This window comes from Trematomus bernacchii, unplaced genomic scaffold (genome assembly GCF_902827165.1).
Source record: "Trematomus bernacchii unplaced genomic scaffold, fTreBer1.1, whole genome shotgun sequence".
NCBI classification, from domain to species: Eukaryota; Metazoa; Chordata; class Actinopteri; order Perciformes; family Nototheniidae; genus Trematomus; species Trematomus bernacchii.
This window is the reverse complement of record NW_022987828.1, coordinates 8,328,333-8,344,588: the sequence shown is the minus strand read 5'-3', so window position 1 is coordinate 8,344,588 and position 16,256 is coordinate 8,328,333. Positions and strand designations below refer to the sequence as shown.

At 41.9% G+C, this 16,256-nt stretch overlaps 1 protein-coding gene across 3 annotated transcripts in view; it reads right to left on the bottom strand.

Annotated features, from left to right (window-relative positions):
* The window catches only part of LOC117499705 (serine/threonine-protein kinase MARK1-like), a 30,494-nt gene extending 15,892 nt beyond the window's left edge, over window positions 1-14,602 (bottom strand). For 2 of the 3 annotated variants that reach the window (XM_034152288.1, XM_034152291.1), the window contains exons 1-3: window positions 14,206-14,601; window positions 11,446-11,646; window positions 5,882-5,935 (exon numbers count right to left, since the gene is read on the bottom strand). In XM_034152288.1, coding sequence (XP_034008179.1) covers window positions 5,882-5,935; window positions 11,446-11,646; window positions 14,206-14,256 — 306 coding nt within the window. In that variant the 5' untranslated portion in view covers window positions 14,257-14,601. Of the gene's footprint in view, window positions 1-5,881; window positions 5,936-11,445; window positions 11,647-14,205 lie in introns of all 3 variants that reach the window. The other variant, XM_034152290.1, reaches the window with a different exon arrangement.
* Between the last annotated feature and the right edge of the window lie 1,654 nt (window positions 14,603-16,256).

Sequence of the window (16,256 nt, the reverse complement as noted above, 5' to 3'; positions counted from 1 at the left end):
TGCAGATTTTCTAGTTTGAATTCGTTATGGCACCATGTTTTTGTCAACAACTATCTTCAACCCCTGATTGGCTCAGAACAGCGAGCTGCTCCTGTGTGGCAAACCCTGCGCTCCATATGCATGAGCTGCCATGTTGGCCTGAGAGGTTCCCCCATGGTAACAAAGTCAATTCGAGTGGAAACACAGTGACACAATAACCGGAAGATGCCCTGCAGAACATGAGAATAAACACAGGTCACAGCCTCAGATATTATGCCTCACGTGCTTTACCATGTGACTCATCCGTCAAGACAGGCCTCCTTTATTATACTGAATGAGTGATGGACTAAAGAGTCAGTGTTTATCTTCATCTCTTATCTCTTCCCTTCTCTGCCTCTTTCCCCCCTCTCACTTTCTCGTATGCGTCATTGCCCTAAAGCCCTTCACATGGGAAGCACGCGTGCAGACACTTGGAAACAAAAATGAGAACAAAAAGGAGAAGGACGGTAGAAAACGGCAACAACAAACACAATCCCTGTCAATAAAAGCTCAATAGGGATGTGAACACCATGGAGGCTGAGAGAAGATATTGAGTGTGGGATCTCTGATCCGGTCCGGTATTAATATCAATAATATCTGCAGGCACTCCGGGGAGTCACAGCGTGACATAAAGCAGTTTATTAAAGGTGGTTCTGGAGAAGGTGAGTGATTACTGAAGAACAGAGCCAATTTCCTTTGATACTAAATTACTGTTTTAAACAAAAATGATTAAAAATGGTAGATTCAGATGAGGAATTGAGACAGCGATTGAAGAAAAGGATTAGAAGAATAGCTGCAAAAACAAAATGCAGTCCTACAAACATGAAAACACACCGTTTCGAATGCGCCTGAATCTCAGTAGTCTGTGCCAGTGACCTACTTCCATTCACCCAGGGGCACCCAGACTCCCAAACTAGCCTTAATTACAGCAGTCCCCCTGCAGAAGGAGCAGAACAGCCGATATCAGACTGGGAACGCTTACAGGAACTGGCTGGACTATTCTGCTGCTCATTCAACATGGAGATTATTGATGAGATGAGGAGCATGGAAGCCCTCATCTCTCTGATGAGTGTATGTGTGTGATTGCACATTTTCGTATGAATAAAAAAGTATTTCCAAATACCATATCATTAAATAACCAGTACTTGCTGTTTTTTTTAAAGAAATGCAGTGAGAGACAGGGGGAAACAAACAGAAGGATCCCAAGTGTCACCCAAAGCAAACCTGTCCTGTCCTGTCCTCTACTCCTGAGGGTCTGAAAATAAACCTCCCCCCTCTCTGCAAAGATGTGTCATCATCTCACATTCAATATCCACAAAACCCAGGCACAATTTAAATGTTACCAAAGATCCCATTTTAACTCAATGAAAGCCATGAACGTACAAAAAAAAAATACATTCATGAACATGTGAACGCATGAATATCTTAGCAGCCTCGACATTTGATTTGTGGATGATTCACCACGGACAACATTGCTGTTCATCCAATCTCATTCCCTTCATCCGAACAACACCAAAGCTCCTGTAGCTCAGGGGCCTGACAGCATTTAATTAATGCAGAGTGACAAGCGCAAGATTGACATTAACAACAGCTATTAACTGAGCCCCATGGTGGCCCTTTGGCAACTGGCAAAAATGCATCTGAACAGAGTACGGTGTTTCGACCGCTTTCTGACTGCACTTGTATATAAAAACAGTAAAGCATGAGGTTAGCAAAGTAGCTCTAAGCCATATTTTTGTAAGAAGCTGACAGTGTTTCTGTTGCTTCGATTTTTTGTTGATTGTTTTGCGTCACGGCTCTTCCTTTTTCCATATGTAAATGCTTTTTGTATTGTAACAGCACGGCTTTAATTTTGTCTGAGACGGCCCATCCATCATGTCTGCCTCTGATTATATAACCCTTGATATTTAGTTGACGTGGTCATTGTTAAAGCGATGAAAACTGTTATTTACAGATTAGGAAGAGACAGAGCGCGATGGGATGGTGGGATTTAGAGCAGAGTTTGCTGAGTGAAAGAGGGGATTAACGGAGAGGCCTATTTCAGGGCTAAAATGCCTAAAAACCCTGACAACGCCAACATCCCTGACCACAGATGACATGTGATGCATTTCCTGTGGTGGATCTGAGGAGGTGCTTTGGTAGCTCAGCTGACCTCATTTCCTGTGACACTAAAACCACCACAGTCACAGCAGGGCAGAGAGCGCCAATGGGCTATAAAGGAACAGACCAGAACTTCATCCTAACCTCATGACTCATGTAGGTCTCTGCTAACATCCTTTTAAAATCAAATAATCAGGGGGTAACACCAGATTGACAGAGATAAGAAACATAAGGGATAAACACAGAGGCTATGAACCCCACTTTAAATCCTAGTTTAAGATATCTAGGAGGATGTGTGTATGAGTGGATTACCGGCTTCACACAGGTACAGGAATGCAACCATGTGTGTGAAAATGTTGCCAAATGTGACTGAAACCCTGAAAAAAAAAACAAGAGGTGTTCTGCCAGCCAGAGCCTTGAGCATAAACTGAAGGATTTCCTGTGAATTTTCTGTGTGTGTCATGCAGGCTTGTGTGTGTGTGTGTGTGTGTGTGTGTGTGTGTGTGTGTGTGTGTGTGTGTGTGTGTGTGTAGGATCTGCGCCTGCAGTGCCAGATGGTGAACCCACAGCCTGTCTCCTCCACAGCCATGAAAAGAGAGGGATCAGCGCCGTTTTGACAGGCTAACATGAAAGAGTCACCGTAAACAGTGAGTGGGGGGGTGATGCATCCAGATCATCCCGCTGAAACCTCACTCACCCACACTGACAAACAAACAGGGTCATACATTTAAAAAACAATCCTGCAAGAGTTCATTCTGAATTGTATGCTTGGTTCAACTCTTCCCCAGGTTGAGCCGCAGTACAAAATGCAGAGCAAGAGAAGGAGACAAGGTCATCTCCTTCAACCTCTGCTCTTTAGCATGTAAAAAGCCTGAGTCACTGAATCGATAATCATGACCGTATGTTTATATCAGCTTGTAGAAACGCTTGGTCAGCTACACAGAATGGCTTTTCTAACCATAAAATGTACACTAGGGTACAATCAATTTCTTCTCCAAGAAACTGTGTTGCAGAATTGCTATTACTGCTTAGTGATGGCTGTCAGAGGGGGTAATCCATCCTAAGGCAGACTTTGTGATGGACTTCTTCAATTTTACATCTAATCATCTTTTATATTTCTTGCTACTCGAAATTTGAAAGCAGAGCAACCATGAAACCCTCAGGGAGCGTAGGGAGATTCAGTCTAGACTCCTGAACATGAACAAAACAAGCAGCCTAAGGAGTAGACCACTGAACATCTTGCTTGTAAACAGTTCCAAGACAGACTTTCCAATCATTTATCAAATAAAATATAAAATGTAGATGTTTATTCTAATGATTTGATATTCTAGCCATCCATAGTAGAGCTTTTACAAGCATAGAAGAGGACACTCTGAGTCAATGAGCAAATCGATTCAATCCAGGAGTCGACTGCTGCATTATAAGAGGTGCTTCTGCAATGCAGATGGCACTTCTGTATACCATTACAGCAATCTATAGTGCACAGCAGAGGGCATTCAACTATCAAAATACATACTGTTCAAGCACCATACAAACATTATAGTGTCTTTACACTCAGATACACAAACACACACATCAACGTTCATACAAGCTATTACGCCAATTTAGCTACTTCTGCATAAGAGTTTCCAGTATTGACCCTCTCAGGTCTTCTGCAGCTGACATCTAAAAGGCTCTCTGAATAATTAATCAGATAGATCCTGATTGGTCTGCACTCATATGAAACATCCGCCCCGCCCATCACCAGGCAGCAGACAAGCCAACACACCAGGTTTTTAACCAATCATGACGTAGACAACACTCGAATCAGTGAAGTCAGTTTATATTCAGTCTAAGTCTTATTGCCACACTTTCAAATAACGCCTCTAAATGTTCATTACCCCCGCTGTGCCTGTGAAGATTAGAAACCACACAATAGTCTGTTTAAACAAAAGAGCTCGCACAATGAAATTCATCTCAGTCAGATCAGATGAGTACAGAACTTGGGGCTTGAAATTCTCGCGGCGTCTTCTCACTGATTGGATGAAGAATTGCTGTCGGATCCCATTAAGATCCAAGACCATTACAGATTGGCTCAAATGTCTGGAGCAGAATCATGCTACAAATGCCCTGATTGTCTTGTTTTATAGATTTAAATTACAAGTTGGATCAACGGCAAGAAGCACATTGGGAATTTGTCCCATATTAGCCCTTTGACAATACCACATTTGATTAGCCCAGAATAAAGTTCCTTACTGAGGTCACTCAGACCAATCTAATTTGGGATGGCAGATATTTTGGGATACTAAATGTTGTTATTATTTTTGCCATTAGGACTGCTTGCTGCTGCAATACTTTCTCAACCCGGCGACTTTCAGAGATATAGTGTCCAAGGTTGATCAAGACATCAACTGGCTTAAATGTATATATTATTATTATTATTATATATGTGGTGGTTATAACCAGGGTTCATACACTTTTTCACCAATGATTTTCAATGACTTTTCCATGACCTTTACCTAATTTTCCATGACCAAAAGAATTCTCTCACCAGCAAAATACCTCGTCAGTTAAATGCCATTTTACGTTTCATTACTATACGATACAGTATTTATTATCATTATAGTATTACTATTTCGGCAATTAGATCAAATATCAATTATATTTGATGCAACCTTAGTTACATTTCCATGACTTTTCCAAAACTTTGGGAAAAATATTGTTTTCCATAACTTTTCCAGGGCCTGGAATTAGCATTTTGAATTTCCATGACTTTTCCAGGTTTTTAATGACCGTAAGAACCCTGTATAACGCTCCTCTATGAAGAGTATAATGAGCCAACGCAGAGGTTTCTTTTGTGGGCCACCAGGGCCTTTATTAAAGAGACACAGTTGAAATTGGGAGACAGAACTATGACTATGTATGTATGTCATTAAGTATGGTATTCATACTATGTTTTTTCTTTATTATTTCTTGTTGGCTGTTCTGTTTATCTTCTATGTTGAAAAAGAGAAGCATGATTTCCACCCCAAAGAAGCCTGTACTATTGCTTACACTTGTATGCTTCTTCTCAATAAAAAATATTTGAAAAGAAAACGGGAGACAGAGGGGATTACACTCCTAAAAGCTCCCAGGCCGGAGCATTCAAACCGGTGTCTTGTGCACTGAGACTAAGCCCCCTTATGGGTCAGCCCCACAGAGGTTTCTTAGCCATTTTGTCATCCTTTACATAACACTAAAACAAGTGGAGCTGTGATGAGCCACACTGCAATAATGTCCAGACCACCAAAAAGCTATCCTGTTGGCCAGCTGCACACCTGCATTACTTTGGGACTCATGTTGATACTTGCTCATGCTGAAGCAGGACCGCTTTCCTTCCACATGGTGTACCCTATCATGAGGATTGTATGAGCGTGAGTGCGTTTAATCAGCAGAAAGAGATGGATTTGGACTCAGTAATCAGGAAACGGCTCAGAACACTTTGTTGTAATTTGTTATGACTGCTAGCCAAGGGTAAGTTACAAACAGGCAGGCAGGGGTATTTTTAGCTGCTCCTGACCACATACCAACAGAAAGTCAAGGCGGGGGGGATTAAATAAGGCTTGTGGTCTCTCCTGACTTCATCTGATTACATTATGTAAAACAGCACATCCTGAGTTCAAAGACCAAAGAAACAAAAGCAGCTCCGACTCAGGAATGACTAATGGAAAAGCCATGAGCGCTGTAACCAAGACATTAATGTTACCATGTGGCCATAAACACACACACACACACACACACTCACCTTCTGTAGACTGGTGGGATTTAGCTGGGTTTTGTCTATAATCTTCACCGCCACCTAAAGAGAGAAAAGACAGGAGGACAAAGACAGAAGAAGAAAGGAAGAGGGACAGAGAGAGACAAACATGTCAACATTTTGTTTGTTTTTTACGTTTGGGTTGTACGGTGAAAGTTTGCTTTGAAATGAACCGTCCTCATTATTTCACTATTCAGCAGGGAGGCTGCTTATTCAAAACATCTCACAGCTGAATCGGTTTTATTCTGAATACACCTCAAAGCTCTTCTAATCAGTACATTGTAAATACATTAAAGCAGAAATAAAATAACAGATGTATTTGTTGATAATGCAGCATGATACATTGATGTGCAACTGAACATGTTTTCATTTCAATCTGCAGCTTGATTTCTGAATAATCAACTGATTATTTGGTCTATAAAATGTTAGGAAATGGTGTAAAATGTCAGTCCAAGTTTCATCAATTCCAAGTTTGGGTCCTCAAAATGTCTTGTGTCAGTCCAAACACAAAGACATTCAGTTTAATAAGATATACAACAAAGAAAAGCAAGATATATCCATATTTTAGGGACAAAAAAAAGCATGTTTTGCTCTTTTAGCATGAAGAATGACCTAAATGCTTCATAATCGAATATCAAAAAAAGTTGTTGATTATTTTCAGTGTTATTCAGATCAGATCAGAATACCTTTATTCATCGCACAGAGAAATGTGACATTGTTACAGCAAGTAAAGAGCCAAAGATAGCTTAATATAAATTAAGAATCATGCATAAAACTATTAAAGATATTATGAGTATTCGAGTAGTCTTTGCAGCTCGGACTAAACAAATGAATCCACAGGCAGTCCTTCTAAGTGTCCCTGCAGTCAGGCCTGTGTTACTGCATATTACTCTGCAGGTCGGTGATCTACTGTTCAAGCCAGATCTTGCTAGGCAGCAGTCTGAACATCCATCTCTGTAATCACCCCAAAGTGCACACTGACACAGAGCTGCTCCCTTCACTTTCTGAGAGCTCAGCAGCTTTCACAGAGCAACTAGCTGCAGAACCACCAGAAGCCCATTTATTATGCTGATAAGTGATTGACAGAGCAGTTTTAAAATATAACTGTATTACACTTAAATAATACATACAGTCTTTTTTGTTGCACAAAATGATTAAAAAAGAATTAAACAGACGTTTTTGGTCCAACCAAAGGCACTAACCACAAGATTTTTTTCAGCATTGCTGAAGAGAGCGGAGGCTTTAATGATTCCCACTCAACCCACTTTGGAGCTGCTTTGGCCTAAAGGGGAGTTTAGACTCTTGAACTGTTTCCTTTCGGACCATTTCACAAAGTAAAAACATTGTTGATGTTTATTCTCTGTTGCAGTGTTTGTTAATGTCAGTAGAAATTAACTCAGATTAAAGTTGGTTCAATTAATTTGTATGAACTGGTCTCCATAATGATTCTAACCATAGGCATAGTCAAAGGCACCATGTGGCTTTGCAAGTAGTAGCCATGCTAGTAGGAGTACTTTGAGCTAAATGCTTACTTCAGCATGCCAACATCATACTCCTATCAATCAGAATGCTAACCAGGTATAAGGTGAGTAAGTGTAAGTGTGGCACATAATTCAAGGCTTGCAGAACCAGCAGGTTATAACATGATCATTTATTATATTAAAATTCCCTGTGGACTTAAATTGATGACTACAGCTGTGAGAAAGTACTCCCGGGCAAAGCTTAAAGATTTGACCTCCTATATGATGTACTGACTACAACACGAGAACCTACTGATATTTATATTAAATCCTCACTGAGGTCACTCTACTCAGTAAAAAGTAAAGTACATTTTGTAATAACAGCAAGTATAAAATAATTCAGGCTTACATATCATTGGGAAGTCTTTGCAGGGATGTATAGATATTTTTCTTCTAAGCTGAATCAGGAGCCACTGCAACACTGACTGCTGCTTTATATCTTTTTTTCAAACAGTGAACAGGTTCATAGTTAAACTATCAAGAGTCCAGACTTGAGTATAGTTAGCTCTTTCTGTCTTTGTCGTCCTGTATGTTTAACTGTTCACTAAGATTCTTACGCACTGACCTCTGACCTCTCATAAGTAGAGCGGAAGGGGAGAAATTCACTTTGAAGAAAAATGACACCATGAAAGTGTTACAGTATATATTAATGTGACTCCAGCCTTATGAGAGTTTAATAGCGTGCTTCAGTGGACGCAGACTCTGGCTCTAATCCCAAGCTACCTGTTATAGGGAACTAACCCTTACCCATGAAGCAAATGCTGAGTCACGACGGAGAGAGTGCAGGTTATTCTGACCAAACAGGGTTTCCCTAAAACCTACAAATCAAGGTGCATTTCATTTAAACTCAACTCAACTCCATACAGAAAGCAGTGTGGTAGTTGTGAAATAAATAGAGTCCGGCAGTGTGAAAAGAGAGCAGAGACTGCAGAGAGCTCACTGTGTGTAGATAGACACGCAGCAGCACACAGGTGGGGTCTATTTGCAGCCTGTCTCAGGTGGGGCAGGTGCACAGAAAGACCTCCATCCCCTCTTCTGTGCTTCCTCCTGTCATGGACAGAACTCAGGTGGAGGTTTGCATGTGTGTCTATGTGTCTGTGTACATGTGTGTGTTTTCATGTAAGCCTGCAGGTGTCGAAGCTGTCCTCGCGTGTGACTGTTGTTAACCTTACAATATTCCCTTTGCGTGAGTCAAAGATGTTAATTTCCTTTACGCTACGCTGTAACAATATTTCCATTTTTATTTTTGGATTGATTTGATGAACGAGCGGATGGCATCAGATCACATGTCAGTGTGTGTTTTCTGTCCATTAGATTGAAGGGTGAATAATTAAGTCGGACAGTGACAGAAGGGCAAACGAACATCACTGTTAATTATTCAGCGTGTTCAAAACACATCGCCCATATGGTCTTCACCGTATGCAGGACGTGTGATCGCGGGCATTGCAAACACGTACATGTAAATATTCAGCCAGAGGACACGGAAGGGAAACTTAGTCATATCGCATCACTTCTGTGCTGAAGAGCTTTGGTGTTCATCTACACATTTATTTCCCCCTGAGCTCTTTTTACACAACCACAGGGTCATGATCTCTGTGAGCTAAAAGGAACTAGTGCAGCAGGGAATAAGGATGTATCTCATACGTACAGAAGAGAAAGGCATTGCTGTTGCTAGAGAATGAGAATATACATAAAGTCTACATTATGTACATAGTATTATTTTATTGTCAAATGTATTTCTTAGCAAGTATGCTTTCGAGTTGTCTGTCCATCCCATTATTGATACAGTATCTTATGATATCTGAGAAACAAAAAGGAGTTCTAATTTTGCAAAAAAGCGTACATTCCGAATCCCAAGCTGCCGCCCAAATAAACAAACATTCTTTTCTAAAACTGATTTACATTACACTATGACAAATGTATGCAATATAAAGTAGCAACATACATTTTTTACTAATAAATAATTAAAACAACATTTGGTCAAATTAGATGAGGACTAGGACCCCATTTACACGCAAACGCAAATGCATACGAAACACAAACGATACAAAAAAAGTCTTCCGTTCACACGAGACCGCTCGAAAGCGCTGGAGACGCTGTAGTACATATGCCGGACCTGTAAGTGGCGCTGTACTTCTGCCACAAAATACACCAAAAGCAGCGAAGAAGACCCCCGAGCATGGTGGCCCTTCTGTTTATGCCCCGCGGTGGATTTAGCAACATGTAGTTCATGTAATTCTCCATGTCCACTTGTTGCTGATGGTTGTGGTAGAGGAGCTGTAGATTTTGCACTAACATCTGTAGCATGGTCGAGCTGTAGATTTTGCACTAACATCTGTAGCATGGTCAGTAGCACTACATGTAGCTACTGACAGTAGCTACTGACCATGCTACAGCAGTGAGCAGCAGAGGTGGGGAGAGGTAGGGCTATGTTATCATCGTTATCAGGAAATTATCGTATAGGACGTACACACTGAGCCGTTTGACCCCCCAGAGCGTTCCGTTTATAGATCTATCCACCTTGGGACCCGTTATAGTTTGCGGGGTCCGTTTCCGCGTTTCCGTTACGGCCTTGTGTGAACGAATGGGCTATACGAAAGAGAAAAGTAGCAGATACAACCGTTTGCTTTCTCGTGTAAACAGCACCTAGGTTATATCCTTACAATACAATTTGAATTACTGTTTTTATTCAAGTGATGAATAATAATGTATCATCACTCACTCAGGCTTGTGTGTGTGTGTGTGTGTGTGTGTGTGTGTGTGTGTGTGTCCTGTAGTCACTCTTCAGCAGATAGACCACACTGTCACCTAGAAGTGACTGCTGCTCTGTCAGATCTCTTTTTGAAGTTTTTCTACAGTGGAAAACCTTTTCTTTTAGTTTTAGCTTCCAGAAAAGAGGCTTCCTGGGCTAAAGCTCAGATAGACTGTGTTATGTTCTTTCCACCTGTTCTCTCACTCTGATCCATGTCTTTGCATTCTGATGAGCCAGCAAGGGCACTCAGGCACACAAAGCAGCGGCTGACCTTCTCAGCAAACAGTGGGTAGCATACCCAATATGCCTGTTTAACATTAGCATTAAAGGACACAGAATGGATCAAACTGCCATTGATCTGACCTGGGAACATGTTCCTGCTCTCCATACTCTGATACGACCAAGAAAATAATTAAACTCAGAGGTTTAAGGTAGCAGGTGGGTAAAAAACAGACATGAGAGGATATCTGAGGTGGATCTGTCTGGGCCTGCTGAGTGAAAGACAGAGAACAGATCTCAGGTCATTGTTTTCGCCTTAGGGAAACGGGAGCTTTAATTACAGACACACCAAAGCAGGATGTCTATCACTCTGACAGGTCATCAGTGTATGGCCGTGTGAGTGTGTGTGAGAGACAGAAAGAGAGAGAACTTGACCTGACTTGACTGGGGGAACTAACATGGTCGAGTACAATTTTCAATATATTTTCATGAGATCATACATTCCTTCCTCAGAGAGTCAGAGCAAGCCAAAAACTGGCTTTTACTTGGATCGAAGATACGTATCAGAAAAAACACTGTCTCTGAAAAATAAATATACCTTTATCTTTCTAACACTTCGGTTTCCCTTGTGAATGTGTAAAACTGCAGCTCAAATGAGAAAGAGCAGATAAGAGATGACCTCAATAACACTTTTTCAATAAGCTTTCTTACATTGTTATCAGAAATACAATAGTTCCAAAAATTCACTTGTTCTCAGATTTGGTTTCATAGTCTTTCTTGTTAGTAATTCCAATATCTTAAAATCTGTTGGTCAACTTGGGATATTGGATGTTGAGATGGACACTTTTGACTATTTTCTGACTATTACTATTGATTAATCGAGAAAACAATATCGATATTAACCAATAACGAAAGTAATGGTAAGCTGAAGGCCTAATAGTTAGCGTGTAGCAAAAAAAGACTGAGCCTGACTGTAGATTTTGGGATGAACAATGTTTTGTATACAGACAAAAATGATATCCCTAAATGATTTATTAACCACAAAAGAAATCTTGTCTCACCTCTCGTCCAGTCAGGACATGTCTTGCTAGCTTCACCTTGGCGAAATTCCCCTTCCCAATAGTCTTGAGGAGGCGGTAATTGCCAACATGGGGGTGCTCCTCCGTGGAGGTAAAAGAGTTGCGGCATCTCGGCAGACTGTGGCGACTCGCAGATTTTGTTGGCGGGACTGGGGGTTCAACAAAGCCGTCCACCGACGAGTGCTGCAGGAGAAAGTCACACAAGTCGAGATCAGAAACATTCTCATTCCATGACTTCAACTTTGGAGATTTGTACATATATCATTTCTACACGTCACTGAATTTCTCTGGCTCAGTGACAGACTTAGAAATACCAAAAGGTTCTCTCGCTACATTTGCTGCACACATAACAATGAATTATTTAATTATGTGTGTGCCAAAGGTGGTATATTAGCTGTTCAAACACAGATGAACCCTTTAACCTTGATCCAAGTCGGCGATCCTTTATTTGACATTTGCATGGGTGTGTGAGCATATATATACTGTACATTTATATGCAAAACACACAGTAGTACAATGTATGCAAGACAAGGGGAAACTGTGTTGGGGAGAATCAGGTTCCCTTCTCCTCTCTGTGACACCTTAACCTCAAAATACATGATCAGCCAAAGGACAAGATTCAACCCCAAAAGAAATGAAACTACTTCGACTTTGAGAATGACCTACTAAATGTTCAGGGTGAAGAGTTATAACTAACTACTAGCTCCACGGTCAAACCTGTTACCAACAAGTGTCCCTGTGAAATGACATGTGAAGGTGAATACGGAACAGCTTGCTATAAGGACGGCGCTGGCACAGTCTCTGCTGCTGTGTCTCCTCTCCTCCACGGCAGCTGCTGATGTCAGTCCAGGTCAGAGATCCCATGATCCTCTGCTCCTGAGCACCACGCCCAGCCAGAGAATAAAGCCTTGCTCTGGTTACCCAGGCTCCCCTGCTCCCGTTTCAAAGGGGAAACGCTACACCCTGTAGGGTGAGCATCACCTTAGCTAGCAGAAGGGAGGGAAAGCTACGCTGCAGGATTCAAACACTCCCTCAGTGTCACAGTGTGTGTCTGTGTGTGTGCAGAGGGCAAGGAGAAATGATTAGATTAGATGCCAGTCAAAGTCAGCATTCTCGTTTCTAATGCACCAAAATCCTCTTGTAGGTCTCCATGGCAGAGTAGCTAGAAGTGTCTTTATTACATTTGCAGCTAGTAAATGTCCACATTAAAGTGCCTTAAGATCTTTCCTTTCACTTTTAAATCAGACCTATTATGAGGCTAGTTCATACTTCATGCATGTACACACAAACTCACACTGGCTCCAAAATCTGTAAAATTGACAAAGGCTGATCTGGATTGGCAGCACTTGATTAACACACAAAGTTTGTTTCATTTAAATATCCATTAACTCCTAAGCACTGATGTTATTACTTATGGGAGTCCATACACTAACAGAATAAACCACACCTCGGCAGACACACAAACATAAAAATAAGAAAGCCGGGAGAGAGCTTCTTCTATTTGCTGCACTTAAAGCCACTCGTCTCTCTGAGTAATAAGCTGTTATGCAATGCAGTTCAGCTGCTAGTGGGCCCTTGGGCTGCATGATGAAGTCGAGCAGAGGCAGGCTAGGCTTGCTGCTATTGAGGCAGGGACTTAATAGCAGCCTAGCAGTATATGTCTATGAAACCTAAAGCAGCATTACACAGTACATCAGCACTCATGTATTTCTGGATGTTGACAGAGAATTAACAGATAGTTGATATAATTAGAGTTCATGTTATAACTTGCATTTCCCAATTTAAATATCTATAATATCACCTGAAGATGATTCATACAGATGGTCTAAAAAGGAGATCCAAAATAGAGCCCTATTTTTATTACCTGGGAATAACCTTTTAAAGACTGCTTCTAGCTGTTTCCACTGCTTGTAAAACAATATAATCTAAGGAGGCTTTAGTGTGTGCCTAGTCTTGTTTCCAGGATAATCAGACAAACCTAGATATGTCAGAGTCTGTCAGCATTCACATAACAGCCCTCATTTGCACTGATCTCAAAAGATGTGTGCTATTATGCTCTGCTTTGTCAGAGTGAGCTGCAGGGTGGCCGTTCAGAAACATTCCTTCACACAATGCATGATAAATCTCCAGCCATTTATTTAGCCTGTGAATACATATATGTCTGTATCAGTGTCGTGGTAGCAGAATTGTGAATAATACCACGCTCCCTCCTCCTCTTCCTCCCTCATCTTCAGCGTGCAGTTACAAGAAGGCCCAATAGGTGATGTATGTCACATTGCGATGCTACCAAGCGTTGCCATTGAAAAGTAGGGCAACATCCTCCCCCACCCTCCCTAAATATTGACGTTGTGGACTAGAAAATACCCCCAGTTGCACGCGTGGAGCAACACCATTTTTTCAACAGGCAACGTTTTCATTCTCAACACTAAAGCTTCGCATGTATCATTAAAGCACAGCACACTGACGCAGTGCGTTGTTTAGGCTAGCTGTATTGTGTACAAGAACTGTGGCAGACATAATAAACCTGCAGCTTTCTGCTCGGTTATTCGTGGTTGTGTTCCCTTCAGAAAGAATTAAGATAAAGATAGTGCTCATTGGTCGAGTGTCTCTGCAGCACTAGCTTCTGCAAGCACTGCCATAGCCCTGCACCTAGCAGTGCGCCAAAATAGCCAGTTAGCCAGGTCACATAATTCCCACCCCACCGACGGTATCGCACCGGTGTCCCCGGTTAACAGCACTTACGTTCTCGGTGTCCCGCTCGTTCACCGTGGGCAATGGCGTTCTGGTCGACATCGTGTGAGCTTCGCAGGCCGCTCAGCAGTGCAGCGGGCCGGGCAGAGCAGACACGGTCCGGCGGGGAGAGCGGTGCCTCCTCGGTCCCCTCTCTACATCCCCTGTAAACACCGCAAACAGCGGCCTGTTTACCGCAGCATAGCGCTAGCAGGGCCAAGGCGGCACGCCAGATATTCGTATTGGCTTTGTGCACTTCCCCTCAGGTAGGCTAGTGGCAGACAGAAAAAGGGAGGAAAGAGAGACTAGAGAGAGAAAGAGAGGAGGGGGGCCGGCCAGGATGATGAGTCGCGAACAGCGAGGTCTGCGCAGCGCATCTCAAACCTCCCAACAGGAAGGATGGAGCTCTCTCTCTCTCTCTCTCTCTCTCTCTCTCTCTCTCTCTCTCTCTCTCTCTCTCTCTCTCTCTCTCTCTCTCTCTCTCTCTCTCTCTCTCTCTCTCTCTCTCTCTCTCTCACACTCTCTCTCACACACTCTCCCTTTGTCTCCTCTTTATAGCTCATTATTCAAGTCACCAGAAAACATTTAAGCACACAGTTGGAACAGTGTCCCTCTGATGTAACTGTAGGGCGTGTACAGATACAGAAATGTTGTATAATGCATGCTAGGGACAGATTAAGGGGTTTGTAAGGTGGCTCAGTTATGGCTGGAATTATTTTAATAAATGCAATATTATTTTTGAATGCGTCAACTCATCCTTGTTGAACTTATTTTTTGGTTTACAGCTCAGTAATTTACTACTCCGTGTGGTGTGTATGCATAGTCAATGTGGTAAACACTGTCCACAATGAGGCCTAGTTCAAGGGTGAGGCCTGTGTCACACTGCAAACTGGACAGACTTTGCCATCTGTTGGACAATTACATCATTACACCTCTCATTGTTGCTGTAATTCTATTTAAACAAATAAACATTTATTTGTTTGTTAGTGAGCATGGAACAATTGTGCAATTTTATGCTACTAACAGAGACAGATTTTCTGATTCTCGTCCATAAAATCACTTTATCTAGGCGTGGTGATTGATGGTGATGATGATGATGTCGTGTGCATCCATGCAGCCTATGGTGCACACGCAGCCTTTGTGCCTGCACAGTTTGTCCACTAGGTGTCAGGCTGCACCTGCAGTATGTTGCACATCTGCAGTGTTGACATGTGGGGCCCAAACAAATAACACCATCTCTCATCTTTTCTTGCTTGAATTACCTTCATCTTTGATCCTCTGCCTCATGAGACATGAAGGCTCTGACACTACATATTGTGGATAGTAACATGCAGTGCAACAGGAGTTAGTTTCCATTACTGAGTCTCTTACATGAGATGTCACGTCTTCTTTGGCTCTACATTAGTATCATGGAATTCAGGCAGACAGTTGCACCTTCCTGGGCATTACATGACTGATGGTTTGTCTCACACAGCAGAGAGGCCCGGCCATAACAATGGACACAGCATGACATTACGTGTCACAAAACCTGATGGATATAGGACCTGAAAGCCACTGAGGACATTAGGTCTATTTTTGTGGTTTTGAGGAATCTTTGGTTTATATTACACCAACCACAAACTCAGCACTGTAAGATCTGCTCAGAGAGCCACCATCCTGTTTCACGTCAGGTTAAAGTGCGTAGATAAACTTCATTTGAAATATGTTGTCTTATAATTGTTTTTATGGAGAGATAGCAGAACTAAATGCAAAGAGATAAGATGGGTGAAACAAAGCAAAAGGGGTCCAATGGTGAATCTTGGCGAGTAGACGGGCATTTTTGGAATTCTGCATCTGATCCCAGCATGGATCAGGTCCTAACATAGCAGCTCTTATCCTCTCTGAGACAACTGGGACCAGCTAAATTATCCAACAAGACACATCCTCTTACTAATAATACTTACATATTTGGCTGTGTTTTGCTATTATCTATTTTAGATTTGACAACATGTACCCAATTTTTAAGCAATATAATGAAATAAACAACATTTGTTTTCTACTTGGAAAGGTAAATTCAATCCAAA